The sequence below is a fragment of the Aphis gossypii genome, chromosome 3 (assembly GCF_020184175.1).
Source record: "Aphis gossypii isolate Hap1 chromosome 3, ASM2018417v2, whole genome shotgun sequence".
NCBI classification, from domain to species: Eukaryota; Metazoa; Arthropoda; class Insecta; order Hemiptera; family Aphididae; genus Aphis; species Aphis gossypii.
Genome location: NC_065532.1, coordinates 13334151 through 13360505, shown reverse-complemented (window position 1 = coordinate 13360505; position 26355 = coordinate 13334151). Strand labels below are relative to the sequence as shown.

The following is a 26355-nucleotide window of genomic DNA, read 5'->3' as shown; positions in this document are numbered from 1 at the left end:
TTAATTTAGCAAATAAAATAAAATATTAAGATTTGCAACTTTCCTATAATCGTAGCTTGTGTTGGGGAGTTATATATGAATTTAGTTAATGCAATTTTAAACAATTATAATATTAGTTAGAAATTACATATAGGTATTTGTGATTAATCATAAATTAATTTGTATACGAATACAAGATAAACATTACCTATTTAAATAATATTTTAAAGTATTAGTATTATTAAAATTAAGTACTCGTTCGTTGTTCACATAATTATATATATATATTTTTAAATCTCTATTCTCTATTATAAAAGTGGAATTTTTATTTATTATATTGTATGTTTCTTATTTTCACAATAATAATATTGTAAACAGATATTTTTGCCAAGTTCCAGTATAATTATAGTATTATAGTTAAATTTTAATATTTTACGAAATAAATTATATAGTTGATCTGTTGAAGAACCGTAGTTGTTCTAGACACTTCACCGAAACTAGTTTAGTTTTAAATGTCAACGGTGAAAAATATACTAAGTATCGATGGTGATATTTTTAAATTTCTAAGACGAAAAACAAACAAAAAACCAATGTGAATGTTATATATAGTGTTGGCGCGGTGGTGTGGAGGGAAACAGGATGCGACTACGGCGCCTGGCCGTTATTGCTACATGGTGGTGTCTCCAGTACTCCACCGCAAAATAAGCGTGTGTAGATTATTATAATTTATAACTAATATAGTAAGGTAGATTAATAAATATTATAGGTAAACTCGTTATCGTTAACAATAATTTTTGTTTTTATTTTTGGGGGGAACACGCGAATGACACCGTCCAACCCTGTTCACGTCACGACTAGCACGCGCAATGACTCGCTGGACAACAACTCTTTCCCATCGTACAAATATTTGCATATTACGTGTCGTGGGAGGAACACGGCGTGTGGACGTACAATCGTAGTGGCTGCCGCTAACTGTAAGCGCCGATTGCACACATTTCCCTCTCCTCCCTAGTCGTCTCTACACACTACTTTACGCGGAATAGTCGTCTCTGCCGTCGGTCCGCGTTCACATGGTTTTTTTTTATTTGTTTCCCCTCTCCTACGTAACGCCACGCACGTAATCCTCTTTTACCACTGCTTCTTTTTCTTCTTTTTATTATTATTATTATTTTTCTACAGTTCTACTTCACTGTCCGACGATGACGACCGCGACGATAGCGTACGTACGCATAGTGGCTGGTTGGGTAAGGTATAGTGGTGGGTACCGCGCTCGAGACTGCATTCCGTACATATTTCAACGAGAATGTGCTCTGCGGGCGGCGGCGGTTGCTGCGACGAAGACGACTACGGCGGAGGAGAACCGACACCGCGCTACCGGGCATCATTGCCTCCGCCGCTGCCGTCACCGCCGTAACAATCGGTGTACATCTAACATGTAGTGATTATTGGTAGTATTATCAAAAGGGTGGTGAAATCGTTATAGTGTTATACATTAACAAAAATGCATCATATAACCGATTGCGCTAAAAACAAAATAGGTAACACTCGATGTTTCACCATATAATATTATAACGAAAATAATTGAACAGAATATACACAAAAAAGGTGTATATACGAGTACATCTCGTACTAATAATTTACAATAATATATATTATATGATATGCGGTAAACAGGGTTTTAACTAATATCTATAACATTCGGTAAACGAAATTTAAGTTTTTAATCGAAAACATCTACTATAGATAACGACATTTTCGAAGGAAACCGCATTTTTTTTAAATGGTAATAAACAATTATTATAAACTTATAACAATAAATTCCAGAGACGAGAGGTAAAAGTTGCAAATGCAATAACAAAGACAGATCGTGCTAGATATTTATTGTAATCACGTCTGTATAATACTGCATTGTTGAGTTGTTAACTGTTAGGTATAATACGCTTTATATATTTTTTATTTTTCGCTTTTGTCTTCGTGAACACATCTGTAGTCAGCCACACCACCGCCGAAAAAAAAATTATTACAATAAAATAATCGGACGTCATATTGCCGCCACGGAGACGATTTGTACCTTGTGTGTGCGCATGGTCATTGTACATTATACACTATTATTATACCAATATAATTATAATTATAACAATACAAACACACAGACGTGTATAATGTAGTGCACTTGCTACTGTTCCGTTCATAGAACTCCACCATTCGTAGTCTAGTGGCGACTGCAGTTTTGTTATCTACTACTTACTAGTTACTCCCACTTAATGTTTTGTCTCTTGCACTATTATTATTATTGTAAGTATGTATATTATGTACATTATACACTGATAATTTGGCCTGGGTCCATCGTTGGGATGTCATGGTATTGCCGTCCACGGATTTTTGTAAAGAAAATTGGGTTTTATGTTTATGACATTCCACCGCACACGCACATGTACAATATCGCCACCAACGACGTTGTGTATAATATTGTATTTAAATAATGATAGATTATTATTGCGAATTAGCGCTTTCACGGTGTGTAGTGCTAAATAGGTTTTTTTATTGCCCACATAAATTATCATTCATACCAACTATTTATTAATAATAATAGAAATGATAAATTCTTATATGCATATTAGATATACATAGAACACGTCTGCATGATGGTACCAACAGGTATATAAAATAATAAACGTTGCATGTATGTATAATTATATTTTATATATATATATATATCTGTGAATGTCACTGTATTTGGATGCGATGAGACAAGGAAATATCATTATAGGTACTATTCATGTAGCAAATTTATAATTATTATGATTTTTAATTTTATGTGTATGGTGATATTAGTACACATACACAGAAATAAAAAGATATATGAAGTAGAAAAATGTAATGTTTAAAACGACTTAAATTTAAATTCGGTATATGGTATCGAAACGGCTTATACATAGGAATATCTTAACAGTTTTTAGAAAAGTATGACTTAGTCATTTTTGACAGATTTAAAATTATTTATGGATAGAATTGATTGACGACGATAACTAATAATGAAAATGAATGCTAATATAAGTACTTTTAAATAGTTAGTATACTGTTATTTTTTTAATACATTGAAGTGCAATTTTTAAAATTTTTATATTTGTTTGCATTAATTTAAAATGAAATGTATTAAATTAAATTTAACTGTAGGTATATTAAATAACTTTTTATGTCATTACAAAAATGCACATAAAGAAGTTAATTTATAGTATGCCATGTAGAGTTAGGTGAACATTAAAACATTAAAAAAAAACAACTCCATAGAAATATTTATCTTTAAATCTTTGATTACCATTTAAAATAACGCATGTTTAGTAATCTTTAAATGTTAATTTAATTTTTTATGTTTATAAATCTTGATAATAAATCCCTATTATTTATACATAGTTAGATTATTCAGCAAAAGGAAGGAGAGTATAATAATTATTTTATAGGTTTATATTTGATTTTTTCCTAACAATTTAAAAGGATTTTTATAAGATTTGAAATTTTTTATTTATAACTCGTAAGAAATAGTATAAAATAAGAGCAAATTATGTGTGTCATCAGCTGTAAACTTCTATAGCAAGATATACTTAAAATGTAAACTAGTGATAGCTTATAAAGTTTTAAATTTTATACGTATATTAAATTGGATCGTAACTTTGTAAGAATGATTGAAAATGGAAAAATTATAACTTAAACGTACTATTTAGGTAGGTATACAAATTAAAATAATTATTTTAATATTTTAATTAATCCATTATAATAATATTGCAATGGTATACTAAATTACTAACTAATGTTTTTTTTTAAGTTTTTCTTTTATAGCTTTACCAATTCCTATATTTCAACTGACCATAAACAACTATATTAAAAATTATAATTATATAATACAGTGTAGTGCAGAATTAGGTACAATATTTGAAAATTTATCTATATTTAATATAAATGTTTGATATGTATCAGTAGCTCTAAATAATTAGACAACAGTCTAATAATTTATCTTATTTAATAAGCATACGCACGGTCTTAGAATTTTCTTACAAATTATTAGTTAATAACTTAATTATATAAGCATGGCTCGACATGATTAACATTATATGAAAGGAAACATAATATATTTAACAACGGATGTTATTAATGTGTGTATAGAAAATATAGTCGTTTAGTGTTGCACTGTTGCGTCTACGATATTTATCTTAAAAATTAAAATACTTTAGAAAGTAGCTAATCGTATGATTAGATTAACGTAATTTTAAAATAAACAAACATTTTTAGGAACACATAATTTTTTCTTAGAAAACAATTATTTTGATTAAGAAACAATTAACTTTAAAAACACCAAGTATGAAATAAATATATTATAATATAATTATTACTAATATACCTATAGTTTTAAAAATCTATTTAAAAGTAAAATTTAATTTTAAAAGTTTTTATTAACATAGGTAGATTAAATATAATATAATAAGTTTTATTGTACAAATATTTATTATATTTTGATAAAACTAACATATAGAGTCTATTTAAATTTAATTATAAAGTTATTTATTTAATAAATTAACGGCTAGCTGTAATTCTTTTCACGAACAATCAAGCGCATTGCCCAACTATTTTATTAGCTTTGAAAGACATTCCCCATTCAACCATTGGGTGAAATTGTAATAAAACAAATTATTTAGGGGTGAAGTGTGTGTTATTTTCGAGGGTTTGTCACACAAGACAATCGAATAAGTAATATGAAGGTACTCTTCTAATTAAAATTGTATGTCTGTATGTTATAATGTCCTAATTATTTTTTGTCCAGAACCTTTTAGTCATTAATAGTAATCAACTATTTTTTTTTTTACGAATTTTGAGTGTTAATAAGTTGGAGGATATAATTGAATAATTGAATAATACTAAATAAGTTTTCCCTACTTAGTTATCAGCTGATTAGTTATTTTTTATCTCATTAGTCGACAATCATCATAAAACCTTTAATATAAAGTATATAAATGCACAATATTTGGGTAGGTAAATTAATTTATAAAAATTCGAAATTCTAACCATTTAAATTTAATATTTCTAGTTAGACGCTTTATTTTTCAATATATTAAGTAAAAACAATTACGAGGTGAAAGATAAATATTTAATAAAAAAAAAAGGCTGAAGAATTATTTTGATACCTTTCACAAGAAATATGAGGGTTATTTACAACCATTCTATACTCTTAAACGGACATAACAAAGGAACAATACCTGCACCGATTCTAAAGAAGGGGGAAGGTACTAATTTAAATTCATTACATATATACTTATTATTTTTATACAAGTAAACAAATATTTTTAGTGTTTTTAAATATATTTTATTAAATTAATAATTCAATAATATCAATGTCTATAATATCATCACCCGCTGATAACAAAGAAATAAGGATTAACACTAATTGAGTTTAAATAATTATTAAATTGTTTAAAAGGTCTGTAGAAATACATTGATCGATATTTAAAATATTGAGATTTAATTCACGACAATCGGTTCAGTTAATAATGAATTGAGGTTCTTTTGTAATATATAATACAGTTACTAGGTGATTTAATTTTTAAAAATAAATTTAGATCACTAGCGATAATAAGTTAACGACATTTTAGCAATCGTTTCGAAAGAAAGATGTTCTCTTGTAGTAGCACTTAAAGTCACATAATAATATTGAATTTGATACTGTGTATTTTAACAAATTATTTACGGCCACGAAGATAATAGTTAAATTTGATTGAATAGTAATGTGAGGTTAGGTTAGGTTAGGTTTATATTACTTATAAAATCATTTCTTTTTTTATCGTTTTGAAAATAACAGCAATGTATGGAGATTGAGAGTGTTGATAACTTTATAAGTAGTTATTTGTGTTATATCTATAAGTGTGTACCTTTTATTTTTAAATTTATAACTATTTTTTAATTTAAAAAATAATTGTGTTATTGAATATAGGTACCTACTGTAATTTTTAAATAAATAACATTTTATTTATAAGTTTAGACATTACAAATTATTATTTTTATAATTCATTACCTATCGAAATATGCCACCGGCATATAAATCACTACACAATTGTTTTTACTATCCTCCGGGCATTTGAGATTATACTCTTGGAATTATAATAACATACTGCACTATACTACAAATAAAACAATCCCTAATAAACCATCTGTTTATACGTTTCAAGCTTTTTCGAGGATGTCATAGTTTTTGTGCTGCGTTTTTTTCTTTATAAAATGTTTTGTTTTGTTTTATCACCCTTTGCGTTTGATAGTTTTTTTTCTCATTTCACACAAAAGGCGTGATTATAAAATGTTGCCGGAAGACTTTATCAGAACGTAACATGCATTTTTCACAAAATCTAGACGTCTATTTCACACAAGTTACATGGCATTGCACTCGAATGCTTCCGGCCGGCCAATTGCCGTTTGGTATTTCAGGAAGATACAGGTTTTATGTTGAGGATTTTTTTAAACTACAATGACCTATGTTGACCCTTACCTAGCATTGTGAGCATATGGCAATAGTGTTCAATCTAAGAAGGCAGACAATTATTACTTATAATTTTACTAGAACAGAAAAAAAATGTGAAACTAATTTTTAAAAACTTGTTGGACTGGTCAAGTTTTAAATACAATTAATACCTATGTAAAGACTAACTAATCTCCAATACTTTTGAAAATTGTAATGGAATTCTGACACTTACGATCAATGATCTATAATTTATGGTATAAATTATATTACATATGTATCTATATAATATTGTGCTTTCTTCTTATAAAATCTTATATTTAGTATATTGGAAAATAACATAGATTTTGATACTTGTACTCGTATATTTAATATTTGTTAAGTGGACAGATTCATTAGAGGATGTCAGTGATGTCACTATTCGTTTTATTTCTTCGACCACGTCCGACATAGCTAATTTACATTTAAGAGAACTAACTTTTTGTTATTAGTTTTAATATAAGAGTTAATTGACCTATTACAAAATTTAAAGTTGAGAATATTTTCTGTAGTTTTACGCAGAGTTTTTGTATTACTTCAATTTGTTTGTTATTTATGAATATTTTTAAATTTAAATATCTTACATACCTAGTAAAACATACATACTAGTACTTAGTTATGAGTATAACTTTTACACAAAAAAACCAACGTACAAATACAGATAATGTTTTTAACATTATGTTTGATAGTAGGTATATAGGATTATTCACTATAGTATAAAAGCTACACAAAGTTGGTTTTGATAAACGGAAAATTTGTCGTGTATTTACCTAACCTAGATTAATTAGGGAAAACAAATAGTGCGTAAACATTCTCTTAAATTAGATGCAATTTATCGGACTGGACTTAATATTATTTGTTTGGTTTTTTCTTTAAAAAAATATTAATATTATGCAAGAACAGTTTTTTTAAATGGCTATATAAAATGTTGTATGTACAATATACATGGATAAAAATAAAACTATGCTGTTAATTAAATCGGATGATACTAAACTCTAGGCGATGCTAAAGAATGTCGTTAGACGACGATGAGTCAACCATTATGACCATCTGCTTGGGGAATCTGAGTAGCACATCCCCCCGTATTATCATATTACCTAACGTGTGCGTTTTTAATGCATTTCTCTTTGATTTGTTATCAAATAACGTACTTAATTATAGTTATAAATAGATAATATTGAAAGTGGATAGCCAAAAAAATGGTTTAAGTGAAATATAGTGTTGCAATTTATGTTTTCCGTATTAGGTTGTTATTTTATAATATTATATTGGCACTACAACAGTGTAGTGCTGAACTAAAGAATAAAGAAAAAAACCGTAAACTCGAAGTAGGTTCTACATTTAGGCGTTTAATTAAACATCTGCGCGTATTCATTGAGTATCGATTTTTATTTTTCCGCCACGAACGGTCGACTATATAATAATATAATAACTATGGACTTGTTATTTTTGGACCTGCGGAAGAAGTGTTTATATTTCTCTCCCAGCAGTAGTTGTATATATATAATATATATATATATATATATACATATAATAACTATATAGTCGGCGAATGAAATAAAAACAACGCCTTACGCAAAGGTCGTACAAATGCAACGAACGCGATTTCAAGAGCTTATCAAATATTGTTTTAACAATTCGAAAAAACCGTCCGACACACTGGCCGCGGCGAAACTCTGAGGCGATCCTAAAATGAAAATAAAATACAAAGATGTACGAATCAAACGTATTGTCGTTTGCGCAGAATATTAGGCACACACATTTCGCGTGGCTATATATCGTATAAAAACGTCGCGCGAATAACGAAAGTTTCAGATATACCATTTGGCAGGAAGTGTTAGGATATTATACTATTGTCATATACGATTTGAAATGTTTCATATTTTATTATTACGATATTAAAATGATAAATATTACGCGCGGACAACAGATGACCGGTCGGCGCACGATTTACCTGTAACATTTGCACGCTGCCGCAACCGGAACAAGAGAACGACCAGCATCCGTCGGTGGGTTTGTGGTGCGCGAGCTTTCGGTATCGTACGCCTGTCCAAGCCGGCTGGCAACCCGTCGCGCCGCCCATGTCACGCCATTTTCACCGGGTCCGGTCGGTGATGCACACGCGACAACTCACTGCACATGCACACACGCTGACACCGTCTGGACGCGATATCGGCACGACGCGTACGTATTAATCCAACACGTACACACACACGTACATAAACACACGGGGACACAAGCGGACGGACAAGAGCGCACACGACACCACCACAGCGACGACGGTGCGTATACCTACTGACATGTCGCGGCGGCGTCGGCGGCGGCTATCGCGGTTGCAGCAGGGCGCGCGGGCGGGCAGGCGCGCGGGCGGCCGGCCGGCCTGTGGGAATCACCTCTCCGGTGGCCGGCAACCGGTTCAGACGTGCGGCGCGGCGTTTGAAAGGTGCGTTCGCGCCCGGTTCGGTTCATTCATGAACCCTGATACACGCGAGCGCTCGCTGTACCCGTTCCCGATCGCCGGGCACTATATTCGTTTTAGCACCCCCCCCCGTTGTAAAAAAAGAATTCATCAGTATTTTTTATTTTTGGTTCCCGCCAAATAATACGATATATTTTCGCACCCGTTTGTCGAGCTTGTTGTACGTCGATTGGTTTCGAGTGTTTCGACGTGCCGCATAAATAATAAATGTACATACTACGCATCATATCGTCACAATAGCGAACCTAACCTAACCTTATCGCGCGTTATCGTGTAAACGTAATATTTATGCCAAATTAGCAAAATAACTATTTCGTCTTTGTCGTTTACATAATATTATCGCAGCAAAATTTTACAATACGTACCACCGTCATCGTACAGTTTACACGTCAATTATTTTTTTTTAAGTTTTCAACAGGTCTATATACATATTACAGGGAAAGTTAAACTGAGATATCGGTCCATGCATTGTTATATTTTTTATCGAGTCTATTGTTCCATTGATCACGATTTGTATATTTATTTTAACGAAATTAAACAGTTTTAAAAAAAAATTAAACTTACAATTATAATTGTTACTTATATGGACCACGATAATGGCAACCATAGTCTGCAGCTATTTGTTTTTTGAGCTGAATAATCGATATATTATTATGATTTGTTTTTGAAGCGATTTTATCATACATTTATCTATCATACAATAATCGAATCATTTTCTTTTTAAAATTGGTAACGATAGGTGGATGAAACGAAAATTATCGAACAATTCAGTATTTAGCGATGCCCATCAAATCACCTATAACAGTGGAGTTTTGTGTATATCCTGAATTTTATTTTATTTTTGCGTTAATACATTACAGAGAAAAGCACTTAATTATATTATATTATCTCAGCTTTGAGTGACATCTGCTGCTGTCATAAGACCGCAATCTTGTGTTTTTATTTTTTTTTCTATACTTACTTAAAGTAAATTGTGAACGTATAAAAATATAATGACGGAGAGGTATCCGAATTCAAAGAAATTTGTTTTTTCAAACGATTCAAAATGAAATTCTTATGTTTATAATACAAAATTTTTATATAAAATAGATTATATGCATTAAAGTCTTCATACAAAAAAAAAAAAAAAAATACAGGCGAGTCAGCCTCATATTTTAATATTTTATAAGCAGAGTGATATCATATTTTTTTTTTTATGTATTTTAGTATTCAATAAATACAATGATTAGGTCCATCTGTTTCTGAAGTAACGGAGAAAATTATAATATTATTCTGTTATACGTTGTGGTGTAAAATGATTAAAACCTGTTATTTTAATACTAAATTACACGAATAATACCTAGTTAGTTATAAACTAGGTACTAGTTAGTAGTTAGCAATTACATGAACAAATTATTTTTAGAAATAAGATTATTTTTATGGTCTATGTGTAGATAATAATGTTTAAAATTGCATCTAAAATTACATGGTATACGTTAATGCATTTTCATACTTCAATCTCGCATATTTATTGGGTGTAGTAAATAATTAAAAAATGTTTGTTTTATTGATACCTGTAATTCTACGTCACTGTTCATCTGTACAGCTATTATAATATTATTATATTATACGTAGGTTCTTCACAGGTAGCTGGATGAGAAATTTACATAGTAAAAAATATAGGTCTCATATTCCCATGATATGTTTATTGTACCTTGACACCTTGTAATATATTAACCATTATCAAATCATTGTTATAAGATGTTTAAATGTAATTTTACGTTTTTTTTTTTAACAGATAATAGATAATATTACGTGGAATAAATTTAAACAATCATCAGGATATAATAGTCGAGGAATTATCTTGATCCTATTTATAATATTTATAATATAATATATTATGCTAAAGCCTAAAATGATTGAATTATTTGCACATCGTAATTTTTATCAGTAAATGTACAGTTTAAACTCTTTAAAATATCATTAAATTATTTAAATGTGCAAGAAGATTATACACAATTTTAATAATATACTTATTAAATATGTGTATGACGTTTCTCTAAATTGATTTGATTTATTTCGATAAAAAGTGATCATAAATATTTATGTATTATGTTTTTGCGGCTGAGTGACTATTTCTGTGTTGTAGTTTTCATTTATAAACGAATCTTGAATGTGTGTCGTATCCGGTATGCACGATTTGATAGCAGGGATTTGTTAAATTCGAGTTAAAAACACAGCGTAGGTAGGTGTAACGTCAAACGCACCGAAACACACAAGTTAAAACACACGTGATATATTAGAGTTGTTATTATCTTGGTGTTTTTTTTTTTTGAAAGTAATTTTTTATAACTATATACATGATATGTGCAACACACAAACAACCCGAAAACATAACACTTGACGAGTTTTGTACACGCCAGGCTATTATTTAATATATGTATTATCATATTATGTGTATAATATGTTGTCGGTTCAGCTGTGGTGACCACAAATACCTACAGTGAACACGGTCTTTTCATACCGCCATAAGTATGTGAAGTGTATATTATTGTGTAGGCAACTACATTAACTAGTGTCTGGTTAGAAAAAAATATATGTATGTATATACACACATATACAAATGTATATGTAGGTACGTATGTTGAACAATAAAATCGTTATCCGGAACGGTCCGTGAGCGTTTTTTCATGAATGGTTTTTCGTTTAGAGGCATGCGTGTTAGGTATGTGCCGCTACAAGAATGTACACCTATATAGTGTACAATGTGTACTATTATTGTGGAAAAACTAATATAAAATTAATGTGTATGTATTATTGTTGTGTGAAAATAATAATACAAATGTATATCGACTCGGGTAGGTGACGCGTTTTATACACAAAAACGACCGCGACGGGTGGGCGAGACTGCGCTGCAGTCAGTACGTTTGAGACGAGATTCATAAGGCGATGATATTATATAATACATGATAAATGATGTGTGGTTTCTGCGGTGTGATGTGTTGAAAGAACGAAATTCTTAGTGAAAAAATGTAATAGTAGGTAGGTGGTCAGATTATAGCATTAACATTTATTCGCTTCGAACATCTAAAATCCTGAAATGTTTAATTATAGCTCAAGATAGTCTAAATATACCATATTACTATTATATTTTAATATAAAATTAATTTTAAGAAATCAGAAAATAAAAAAGTCATTTAACATAAAAATTATGTTAGTACTTAAATGTTTTGGTATTATCCAATATAATGGAATATTATATTCCATAGTATTATTAAAAATTGTTTTTATTTTCAATGTCGCAAGCAGTTGTCGCGTTTTTAACTAGGTTACCTTGTATTTTTCAGTCGTAACGGAAATATACTATTATGTCAAGTTTTATAAAAAATTGATTAATTATTTAATGGTTCACTAAAATCGAATGTACCAATCACGGGCCACTAAATCTTGTTTAAGGGACCATTAGCTCATTATTGAATCATTAAATGTTTAGTGATCGTTTATGCAACCCGGTATAAATATTTATAATATTAATTACCTATCTGAAATAATTATTCAAACACTTGAAGACAGTTTTGTAAGTATTAATTATTTTGGTTAATTTGAGTAGTGGCTTATAGTTTGGAATTATTTAAATTTTAAATGCATATTATTGAATAGGTCATGAGTAATTAGCGTGTCATGTGTTAGTTCTCAAGAAAAATAAAATACAAATAACAATTTACAATATATTTACATAGTTATACCTACATAGCTTATTTAAATAGCAACATCATCATTGCATCTAAAAACTTTAATCATTTTCAATTGTATTGTATTAACGGCCTCGACGATTAGATTATGTTTGATCGAATCACGATTTATAATACATGGTGACACGATAAAATCATAAATTCCCTGGTAATCGGGAGGTGGTGGGTTATTTTTATGTTGTCGATGAAATTTGATATTACGGTGTAACTGAGGCCGTACAACTACCGGTGTTTTTGTTTTTTATTTTCTAAAGCACGGCTACTGAGTGGACGCATTTCAATACGCTCCTGGTCATACAAGTTATTCTTCTACATAATAATAACGTAAGAATAATAACATATCAACTAACAAAAATCTCGTGTTTTACGCGATATTTAAAGCAACACGTTTACTGAAATATATCAAAAGCAAAAAGCCGGTTTGGATATTATTATTATATTATGATACTGACGATTAGAGTTTTAAGTTGTAGTGAAATATATTTGTATAACGGTAGTACATAGTTTAATATGCGCAATTTTATTAATGGTATTGCAGGCTGCGAGGCTGGGCTTGGGGTTATAAGAGCTATAACCGAAAAATTTTTGTTTCAATGTTGGCTCATAACTTTCAAAACGTTATCTTTTCAAAAAAAAAAAAATTGAGAATCTACTCTGTTTTATTCATTATTTTTTTTTTAGTTTTCAGTATTCATATACGATAAGGTAACTGAATGAGTATGTTAAATTTGAACTCAATAGTCAATAGTCTTTGTGTATGAAAAAACGATTCAAAGCAAAGGAGATAGGGGTGGATCCGTGGATCAATATACATTTATATTCTAAAAGAAGTCTATATTATACTACAAATTTTATAATATTATTGTGTAAAGAAAATAATGATACTCCTAATAGCGAAAAGTCCTTTACAATTAATATATATATATATATATATATATATATTTTACTAAAAAAATAACTATTTTTTTTTTAAATATTGTTAAGATTCTTATGCTTAGGTACCTACATAAAAAAAAATCAATCACTTTTTATATTTTAGATAGAAGATTTTGCATAATTTTAGTTTATAAACCATTTTTGATTTTTTTTAAAGTGTTTTTCACTACAATTTGATACTATTAAAATCAAGTACATACATAGAAAAATTTTAGTTGAAAAAAGTAACTTTCGTACACCACAAACATAAAAAACCTCTTTGTTTCGAAGTTCGAACAGTCACGATTTACGGCTCGTCACCGGAACTGTTATTGAGTTACTTTATTTGTAGTTGGTTTGGAAAATAGTTTAGAGCTCAAGTCTACAACTCGCATAATAGTTGCTCCTATTTAGTTTTACTATAAGCACTTTATTTTTATTTTTTTGAAAATATAAAAATCCATTAAAAAAAAGCGTTATTACCACATATAAATCACTATGATTTACTTTTTAAATATAAAAATGTATAAAAAAATCTAATTTTAGTTGTTTATTAGGTTCAAGTTTTTTTAGGACTTATAAACTTTTATTTATAGAATTAATTATTGGTAGTATCACCTCAAATAAGTTAGTCCCGGGTGTAGGTCTTCACCACTTGGATTAAACTTTAATACTTAGCGAATAGATATATTATTCCTGTTAACATCGTCGCCTGTATCTTTATTGTTTGTTATATGCTGTGAATAGTATTATTTATAATGGTAGTACTAGTACTACTAGTTATTGTGGTTGTCAATAATGCTTTTTCTATATGAATGTGTACAATTTACACACTAGATTTATTATTGCGTCAATGTATTATTTTAACCAGAGAACAAAACGCTAGTATTTCAGTGATTGTCTATATTGGATATTGTTGATGAGAACAATAAAGTGTATAATGCTATATAATACCAATGTGTCTATACTGTCTATATGTATCGAACGAACTTATAAAATCTTTGTGGAATGTGATAATATCTACGGACATTCTCAACGCACATCGCCGCGATCGGTCTGTAATACGATTATGGCGTAATCGTCGTACGAAGTTTAATAAGACGACGGAGTTCAAATAATGTGTATGCAATATTGTCAAACATCATACTTAAGAGACAAAAAAAAAAAAATAGAAAAAAAAATAATAATAATATATAAAGCCGACTGAAACTTTCTAAATTGTGTTTCTGTAGCTGCAGCTATTAACAGTCCCGCGGTGTAACGGTTTCAAACAATTTATAAATGCAAAAAAACAAAATTCAGAGACATAACCATATACATTTTATTTTTAAGAAAAAAAAACTATAACGCAAACAACGAGCGAGGCTACCTGCTGCCGGAGAGTATTAATTATAATTTATAATTAATATGCACCCGGAATTTATGATGCGCCGTTGAACGAATTTAATGATCGGGTTGCTCCTCTGACGCCGGAGAGAGACGGTCAATGAATAATAGTAATAAAAATAAAAAATAACATAATAAAATACCGGTAGCCCGTGTCGCTGAACGACTTGTATACGGCGGTATGTGTACGCAATAATAATACAATGTATAGATACATAATATATAGCGCATACCGGAATATTATACACAAAAACATATTATACACACATTTAAACCAGTAATTATAGACCGAACGGGTACATACCTTATGATATATTATAACAATAATATACCTTTATATGAAATACTACGGAGGGGAAAAGACGAGTGGGACGAGAATGGTAATCGGTCGCCGGCGGACATCACCTTCATTGTTGAACGTGTGTGCGTGTTATAATTACGACCTACGCCGTGGAAACTCGGTCGCCGTTGCAGTGGCGGCGAAGGAGTCGTCACAACCGTGGTCTCGTTTCGATTTTGGACGTCGCACGGCCGACCGGTTTTCCACGATTTATTTGTTTATTTTTTTCCACTGTTATACACGTCATCGTTTTGGGTTCGACGAAAATTTGTTCGTTTACGGCTTGATATATTATTACCCCATCACAGCTAGTATGCGAGTATGGACTTGTTATACTTAAATTGTTATAATAACGTAGATGCACATCAGGGACACGGTAGCCGCGGTCGTTATAAGCTATAATATTACTATGTATAAAACGGTTTGTAAGCATTTGTCACACCTATCAAGACCCCAAATCATATTTTCCTTGATTTCATCAAATTTATTCTAGGGAAAATGGTTTTTTTTTTTTAATGATAATTTTGATTTTGGACATACAAATAATTAGTAAAGTAACGTCAATTATTTTTATTTCAAAGATAAGAACATTATTCATTATTGTAAGCTGCATTGATATTGGTAATTTTGAATAGATTTTCGACACTTCTAGTTTGCAAAAAACTTCAAAAATAAAATAGGTAGTTTTCATAAACACATTAGTCGGAATTGTTTGAAAAATTGATAGAAAAAAAAGTAGGCAAGTGGGTATACCGCTTTGTTGTACAATAGGTGTTCAGTGTGTTACTATTATGGGAGTGTTAAATTTGAATTTAATGATGTATTATTATATACGAAAAATTATTTTGAGCAGAGATGGTCTATTAGCCTATATCACTAAGTAGGTTTCGTAATATGTTTTTTTATACAACTTCTAAAGACTTTAATTTTATTGTTAGTGTTACATTACATTGATCAAATGTTTTCCAAAAATATTGCATTTATTATATTATTAGATTTAATTGTTATAATAATATGTATATATTTATACCATATTATACTAACGTATAAAACTCAAAATTCTATAAAATTGTTCTGTATACCGTAAAACTGTAAAATTAGATTCATAGTATAGATAAATAAAGTTATAAAATAAATAAAAAATGTCATTGCGTATAGTAAAATTCATAGTGCTATAATGTATGTGAAAATAATTTTGAAAATTGTATTGTACAATGAAAATTATAATACGAAAATGTGGTGAACATTTTAAGTGTCTATGGTTTCTCATTGTTTTAATTTGTCGAAAATTGGAAAATTGGATTTGTGTAATTGCATAAAAATTTGTGGTTTTTAAAAAAAAATTTTGTTTTACCTGATAGTAAAATTTGATTTTCTAAAATTACCAACTAGCCGGCTTATTAAAAGTAATGAGTTGGAAATAATTACTGACGAGAATAGCACGTGTCTACGTGTTATGGTAGTATTTAAACTTGAACGATAAGCATGAAGTAAGCTTTAGCTAAGTTTAATCAGGGTACACACTACACATTGTAAACTTATATTATTCTATATTATTGTTGAGTGGTTGGTGTAATAGTATCAATCATTGTGATGTTGTGGACGTTAGGTTTACGCGTTGCACCGTTTTCTGATTTCTCCGTTTTAGACACGCGTGACGATCAAATTGAAATTTGGAGATTGAATACAAAAAATATAAGATAAAAAATTGTCACCTCTACTTGATTCCCCCAGGGATGATGGCCTCTTTTTTGTTATTGTACAGTTGTACACAGTGCTGAATTTCCTTGTCGTTTTTCACGTTCAGTCCGATACGTTTAGATGATAATAGGGACCCGGGAAAATTACGTGATACATCATGTCAGATGTTTTTGTACTTCAATTTGTTGCGTATACGGATTTGGACATTTATATTTTATACATATGTATAGTTTTCTGAATAGTTAAAAAGTTTGCTCGTTGTATTTACTTCCAAAGAAGGGACATTTAAAAACTTATTAATGTTGTTCACTTCCTTAAAGTTATTTATTCACTTTTTATGTGAATAGACTTTTTTGAAAGTATTTTTAAAACAGCCATCCATAACCAATGAAAACGGATCTTGAATAGGTACTTTAATTTATTTAAATTTATTGTGTAGTACGTTTTTGAATAAATTAATTATTTAGTAGTAGCATAAAATTTTTGTATAATAAACATACGTATTATATAGGAACGCGTAAATAATTTTTAATGCAAGATGATTATGCATTAGAAGCACATAATTGTTATAAAAATACTTAAAAACATATTATTTAATTCAAATTTATGTTATTTTTGTTGGTGGTTATAACTTACATTATACTTATTGAAAATGTGTATTAGGTGTACTCTCGAATTTGGTGTGCTAAGTATTATAATTAAATAAATTGTTTTTTAAGATAATTGTAAAATTTACTTTAAAACTTAATGCATGTTAAAATGTTATAATTATTATTTCATCTAAAGTTAACAGCTTATATTATAATTAAATAATCTCAAATCAGATATCAAAGACTCAATTCAAGGTATGAAACATAAGACTTATTAAAAATGATTTAAAATCTATGATATACTGAAATTCTAATGGAATTCGAGACACGTAGACAATACGACTTTATACTCCTTGAATTTTAAATTTGATTTGGTAGCATAAGACTTCGTTAGAAATGTTTTAGTCGAAACGAATTATATTTTTACATTTAGTATTATGATAACAAGACATAAAAGATCTAGAATAGAAAAATAAGGTAAATAATTTTTATATTTTTTATATTGAAGTTAATAAACTTAATAGCAACTATTCGCACTTTTGAAGTATAATCATATTAAGATGAAATACAATTTAAATTTCTTTCGCGTTTATATATTATCGAAAAATTCGTTTCTTAACAACAATTTACAATATTAATAGCAATGTAGTTTAAGCTTTTATACATCAGTATTATTAGAAAATCAATTATGTACCTACTCATATTTATTCCTTTGTTATTATCTTGTAATTATTAGGGAAACCACTAAAAAGTATAAAATATAATTATGGCTTGTATTTGGTATTTTGGCTATCAATTTAGATTGTTATTTATTTATTATTGATAAACGGGAACGATGAGCAATAGTATAATTATTTAAGACTAAAAACTTATTAATTTACAGAAAAAAATTATACTTAATACTTTATAAACTTGATAATTAAAAATAAAATAATTATGTATACAAATTATAAATAAGTTTAATGTTAAATACAATTTTTAATAACTATTTAGTTCAAGCTGAAAAATGTTGGAAAATAATCAGTAGACGCCTCATTTAATCAACTAGGTTATTCTTACCAAAATTAGTGTTATGAAATATTTTTCGTGTTTTTAAAAGGCGATTTATATAATTCCTAGTTAACCGTTATATTGTTTTATAAAACGTTTGCATAGTTCATTTATATAAACTACAAATCTCGGGAAATGCAAATATTCAATGATGTTATCAACTACTTAAAAGCTTAACAAATTTATAAATCTACTGGCAACCCATTACGGTTAGAACGGCACACGGAACGTGATTATTTTGTGTACCATAACTCGTTAAAAACACAAGCGCGCTTGTTTTCTATATAATTTTAATGAGCACTCCCAGGAAGCAATGATTTCTCGCCCGCGGTGTCTATTATAATACGACCAAATAAACAAAATTTGTTTATCGTTCCGTTTGGTAAATATTTGGCAAAACGACTTAAACGTTTTAGCGTAGCCATAACGATTCGCGTCACGCCGTTTCTAATCAAAAGTAAACCGTAGTCGTCCTTAACTCCGTGACCAGACCGGAAATCGTAATATTAAAGAAGCCCAAGTCATGTTTATTATTACTATTATTTTTTATGTTTTTGTTGGTCATGATGGTATTTTTCTTCGTCGCCTCTAAGTACCACGATGGTAATTTCGCGCGCAGCGGCGGCGTTTGCTTATAAAAATAAGTTAGGAGAATGGGAGGGGACCAAAATTCAAATCACGATGGTTATATAAATGAGTGTACATGCTGTAGTAGAAATGGATCGTTTATGTTTTATAATGTATTCAACGTGACTTAATGTGCATTCGTAATACATATTTTATTTTATTTGTATTTCTCATGTGAAAAACTATAAGGTATATAATAATATACCTTATATGTACTTATTGTACCTATATATTATGTATGTATTCATCAGTTCGTTATATTATTGTCTCGTAACTAAGTTTGAGGCGGTCGACTAATCTTTGAACATACGCCAGTATTCGACACACGTCTCGTTCTTTTATACCTGTATGATGTATAAGTATTAATAAAATGACTTGTTTTTTCACCGGCAAAATTCTTTATGTGTCACTGCGCGTGGTATTGGTTTAGCGCAAAGAATTTTAGTTGTATAGCATAAAGCATTGTACAAAAGCGTGATAAAGAGTGCACCACGTAGTTATCGTTTATTTTTAACGTAATCGCTCAACGAAGCGGATACGACTTTAAACTGCGAAAATAACAGTAGTAGTTTGACTTAACTTCCGGTAAAAATGTAGACATTTGTTTCTTATTCTTTTTGTATAATAAAATAAAGTTAATTTCATTAAAGATTTTGGCACACTTCTAAGTGCATGTTGTCGACTCGATTTTATTTGATTCTAGTGACTGTGGTGAGGTATGTTACATTAGCTTCTACCTCAAATTGTAAAGAAATAATCAACAATTTTACTTATTATTTTGTTTTATGATGTTTTATTTATAAATTTTAGTTCTGTTATTACAAATAAAATTACGATAGATAACATTTTGTATGAATTAAAATTTTGGATAATTAATATAACAGACTGTTAGTTGATGGGGTTGTTTAAGAAAAAGAAAATCAACGAGAGGTATTAGATACGAGAATAGAAAAAGTGTAAGTCGGACATCCACCGTACGGTGTTCTTACGTGATCATGACGCGTGTGATATATATAGCATTATTACACTGCGACATGTATACAAATCATTGTCGTTTAATATACTAAAGTCGCTTGTAAATCGTCTGTTTTTTATCATGGTGGGACATGAAATAATGGCAGATTGTGGCCAAATACGAGTAGAAAATATAACAACGAGAATCTCCACACTAATATAAGGCGGATGAGGTACGTTTATCGTATAATCCGGACAAAAGCCTTGGCGACAAAGAACGTTTCAATCAAACCGCGAAGCCGTCCTCGGGTATCACGGATACAAGGGCCGAGATATCTCAATCCGGAATTATACTATGTACACTGTAAATTAGGTGTAATACATTATACATTATATCACAATGTGAGTACACTTACGGAAAAAGTTAATTAAGGTTCATTAGGGTTAAGTCGCGATAGACACCGTCGTTATAACAAATAATTTTTAAGAATTATGTCTTGTAGGCTTATATCTTTTAACTATACATAATTTATTATTATTATTATTATTATTATTATCATTATTAATATATTATATTTAATACACACGAATAATATTACCGTATAAAATAAATGTTAATGATGTATTTACCCTTGGTTACATATACAGTATTCCTTATCGCGTTATCTCTATCTTTAAAGTTTATCCAGTACTAAAAGATACTGACTTAATATAATTTTAAAATTTGTTATTAATAGTGACATAATTGGAACCTTTCAAATTTCAATCATAGTATTAAAATGAATAAGTTTTATCTACATGATCAAATTAATCAGGTGATACCTAATCAAAAAGTACTATTTAATAATATAAATTGTGTGAACCATATAATTATTATAAAATTGTAAATTATACATTTTCATATTATATTAATCAATAAAATCCATCACTTTATAAATAATAGTACCCTTGTGATTATTTTGGTTTTTATATCATGACAAAATATCTTTTATATTTCGCAATATCTTGATTTTGTATTACACGAATACTGAATTTGTTTTTTTATTTATACTATTCCACATAAAATTATTTAAAATCTTACCGGGAAATTTTATTTAAAAACTAATTTTAGATATCAAGAAATGAATGAAATTCACCATAAATACAAATAATACGTATAAATTAAATTGTTATAATTTAATTTTTGTCACAAGTTAGTTTTTGATATCTAGGGAAAAATTATATTAAACTAATTTAAAATAATTTTTTTATTTTTAATACAATAGAATTTAAAAACAAATAATCATTATTTTTATTTTTTATATGAGGTATTATATAAAAATTACCATTAGGAGGTATTAACTATTGTCATGCTATCGTAGTTGTTGATGTAAAGATAAAAAAAATTGAAATAAATTATAGGTACCTATCTATCGTATTTTGTACATACTTTATTATTAATCATTTTTTTTTACTATAAATTTATTTATTACAAAATATACTGGTTTTCCATTTTTTATACATAACATTAAAATAAAAATTACAGATAATAATGTTGATGGTATTATAATAAAATATTCAAGCTAACAATTAAACAGAAATAATGATAAATACAATAGAATTAAAAAAATAGTAGTAGTAAAATAAACAATTTTTTAAAGAAGAGATCCTCATTGGCAATTGATATAATACGTATCAGAGGTTCATTTTGTAAATAATAATTATATATATCATATAGAGGATAGTTTAAAAACGAGAAGTATGTGAAAGAACTTTACAATTTATTAGAGATACCAAAGACGGAGAGTCAATTTGGTTTGCGTGGAAAAGTTTTACGTTCAGATTAAAATAAAAAAAATCTTTTGTAAGAAAACATTTCGCAAAATTGGGTATATAAAAAGGTATATTATGTTGAATTGTATGTTTCACCCATTTGTTTAATCGACATTTTGTTTCCTAGGAAGTATACATTTAATTGAGAACAAATCATCAATTATAATATGACAAATTATGTAAAAAAAAACACGTAGTTTATTTTCTGCATAAGTTTTTTTTTTAAATATTAATTCATTAAATTTGACACTGTTTAAATTTATTGAAAAAATAGTTGATAATTTTAAAGATAAATAATTTAAAAACTTAAATGTTCAGTTTCAAATGTTTTATCATCGTCGCTAAATAATTATACAATTTTTATTTATATCAATAATTCCTAATAAATTTGAAAAATATTATTAAATAGGTAAACTTAAACATAGTGAAACATTTTATAACTTTTATTAATTGCGATTAAAAATATATATAGATATAATAAATGATAATTATATTATTAACAAATTAATTTATAATAATATTATAATCACAGATTATTAATTAGTAAGCCGGCGCACTGAATATGCAATTTCAGTACATTACTACGCGTGTGAACAGTTCGCGATATACGTCACACGTTATCGGGAGAGGCGTTCGTTTGCAAACTTATACACAACTAAAAACGAATCACAAACAAATTGCATTTTGCTCTTTTTATTTCTATGCCAACTCTTGTTTTCTGTCCACTTGAGCCCACTTACGTCACTGGGGACGTGGAATGTAAGCATTAATTTCTACTGACACCGATGGGGAAATCGTAACTCGTTTGTCAAGTACAATGTCGTTTTATTGCACACCACTACGACCGTGACGTTTACACTCACCCCAATTTTGTAACGTGTGATTTAATTCGTAGAAAAAAAATGTGAAACGTAAAAGTAAATATAAATAAAAATGATATATTTACCTGTTCAGCCGTCTTTGTAACGAACAAATGACAGTACTGTTTGTTGATATGACCACCAGGTTGTCTGGCCAGGAAACAAAACTGTTTACAACCCGGATCGCACGTAGCGTACGAAACTCTTCTGAGTCCGTGAGCCATTAAAACCTCCTGAAATGAGAGTTGAATAAAAAATATTAAAAAAATCCCATTACAAATTTTGGTTTTTGTTTATTATCAAAAAGGGTTGCAGATTAGCTAGGTAGTGTCCGGAAGTAGAACGAGTTGGTAGACTCTGCTGCAGGAAATGAACTAATTTCCTGCTGTCGTTGATAATACCAATGCGATCGAAAACTATGCCAAGTAGCCGGAGAAATTGAATTTAAAGACATTTTTATTTCCTCATTCATCCAGCAGCATCCGACATATACCGCACACTGAGCGTATTACTCGCAAACAAATTATATATACGTCGTATTACACAAATAAATATACGCCGAATGCGTGAACTGTAAATTTACTGATTCAATTTATAATGCTGATAAAACAGCAATATAATTCAATATGATTCGTGATTAAACAGTTGTCATATAATAATAGCAATAAACCTAGAACTGATTTCATCATAATCCTATTGTCTTACTTCTTCGATATACCAAGCATTAAATGTGTATTATATGATTAATCATTAATTCTAAACCTTAAATTTTTCGCAATTTTATTATTCTATGGTAATTGTATAAAACTTGTTTGTAGTATAATCCATATTAAAATTCAAAAGTGGGGTAATTATATATGTTAAATATTATTTACAGTTATTGGGTTAAGTTGAAAATAAGATTTGAAATACTAAAACATTTACGCTATAATAATATATTTTTTATTCCACTTATTTATACGTTGAGTAAGTTGAAATAATTTATAATCAAACAAAAATTGTTTTTATTATATTGATAGATATATTGTACATTTAATAAATTATTTTCTTGCGAAACTAATACTCAGAGCCTCATAAATCATTAATTATAATTTATAAGGAAGTTGTAAAAATCATAAAATCTATTTTACGTTTAAAGTATTAATATAGTAAAGTGTTGTAGATAATTAAAATAGCAAAGTGCATTTGTGTGTTCTACAAAGTGTATACAGTATATATTAGGTAATGGATTTTTCAGGAACCACAATTGAAATGTAATATTCAACATAAATGTATTTAAAAATATATTTAAAAAACTATTTTAATTACTTGCAAATAAATACACAAAAACAATAAATGTTAAAATGAAATTGCATTTTATGTTAACAGATAAATATGATTGAATATCGATTTAAAGATTATACTACGAAATTTATTATTTTACTGATACCTGAAAATGACATGTATTGATTTTAATGAAGTTTCGTTCTAATTAATCAGATAATTAGTAAATATTTATAACTAAAAATATTTTTAAATAAAACGTTATCGAGAGAATTTGAACCGTTATTTTTGCGAGGGTTGGCCGATTCATAAAACATGACCACCATCCAATGTGTAAGTCACGTTTGCTGTTATAAAAAAAAATGTCAAAACCCATACAAATATCTCCCCCAGTAAAATAAAATTAACTATGTATAAATATATCGATTCTCCCATCCACAGAGTACGATTAAATCATCATATCGAGCTAAATATTAATTAATATTTGCTAGAAACCATGTCAAAAATTTGAATCACGTAAATGAAGAGAGCTCACCCTAGCCGTGATATGCCAGAATATGCGTTGCATATTTTTAAACGAAAAAAATATACAGCAGTTATGTAGAGAATATAATACACCCTAACAATGTGGCGTTGCAGTCATTTTATCGGCATCGAAGATGTTGTTTTTTAGTTTAAAAAATAAAGTATTTTATTCATTCTACATAATATAGTTATATGTATATAATACAATATCAGCAAGAATGCTTATAGACAGGCACGTGCTGGAAGGTATTTTTTTATACTTTTCCCCTAGATTTAATGATATTGCGAAAAATGCTTGTATAAATTCACCTTAAGTTCTTAATACGTTTTTAATGTTAATTGAATAATAATATAAATATTCATCGAGGTTTTAATAAATTATATCACTGTTTCTACCTTTTTAGGTAATTTCGATGTCTGTAAAATGTATCAGTTATATATCTAATTTATTTGAATAGGTATTATCGAAAAAACGATTTTCTATAAATAAACCATGTAGAGTTTACTAAAAAAAACCAACAAAAATATTAGGTATTGTTTTATAAACCTAATAATAAAAATCTAAAAACATATTAATCATTTTTGATTTGAAGTGTGACACTTCAAGTGTCATAATGTCTGTTTATTTTAATGATGTATTTTATTTTGATAAAACAACTCGAAAACCTGCTTGCAATAATTCTCTTGATTAGAAACAAAGTATGCAAGTATGCTTATACTTGTAGTTTGATAAAAAAATGTTTAAAATAAGTTTGTAATTTTATTGAATAACTACTAAGGATGCATGGAAAAATATTAGTGAGAAATGGATAGTAATTGTCTGTTTATATTTGAGTGATTGTATTAGTTATATTTTAATGATGTTCATTTAAGCAGTTGCTTAAAATTTCATTCGTAAAACGTTATAGATGATAATATATTTTTAAACGACCAAATTAAAATTCGATTTAAGCTATGATCAATTTTAATAATATAAAATTATATATTATTATTTATTATATTTTGTTAGTATTTTTTTTGTATTTTTTTTTGTATTTTTTTTTTTGTATATTATTGTTCTTTATTGGTAATCTAAAAGTAACATCGTTTGTTTTGGGAATATCGGCCATCAGTAGATAACAAGCCGAGATTTCTCGTTAGTTTCCCGAACCTTCAGAACACGAACGTTCAGGTTAACAATGTATATTTTTTGTGAGAATGAGAAACATGACGTGTGTGTAAGTGATTCCAATTCCCTTTCCTGTTTTGTATACAAAACGTCTACAGTTCATAGTATAAAGTAATTTAATTAGAACTAGTATATATAATTGTAGAAAAGGTATTTTAGTATGGTGGTACTAACAAATAAGTGATTTTCAAATGTTTTAGATGATAAATCACAATGGTTTTAATCGATATACTATATTTACTCCACATTGCGTTGATACGACATTGGGACTGTAATCGGTTATTATACTACTCATTAAATTCCAAGTTCGAACTATTTTCACTTAATATTATATTAATTCAGTGATTGTAAACAATTATTTAAATATGTTTTGTATAATATTTTTATTTTTATATATTTTATGATGAGTGATGAAAAACATGATAAAGAAGTTAATT

At 28.6% G+C, this 26355-nt stretch overlaps 1 protein-coding gene across 1 annotated transcript in view; it reads right to left on the bottom strand.

Moving 5' to 3' along the window:
- The window catches only part of LOC114129414 (EGFR adapter protein-like), a 136120-nt gene that overhangs the window by 6081 nt on the left and 103684 nt on the right, over positions 1-26355 (bottom strand). Inside the window, exon 4 of the mRNA XM_050204750.1 lies at positions 23049-23195. Within this exon, the coding sequence (XP_050060707.1) occupies positions 23049-23195 (147 nt within the window). The remainder of the gene's footprint in view (positions 1-23048; positions 23196-26355) is intronic.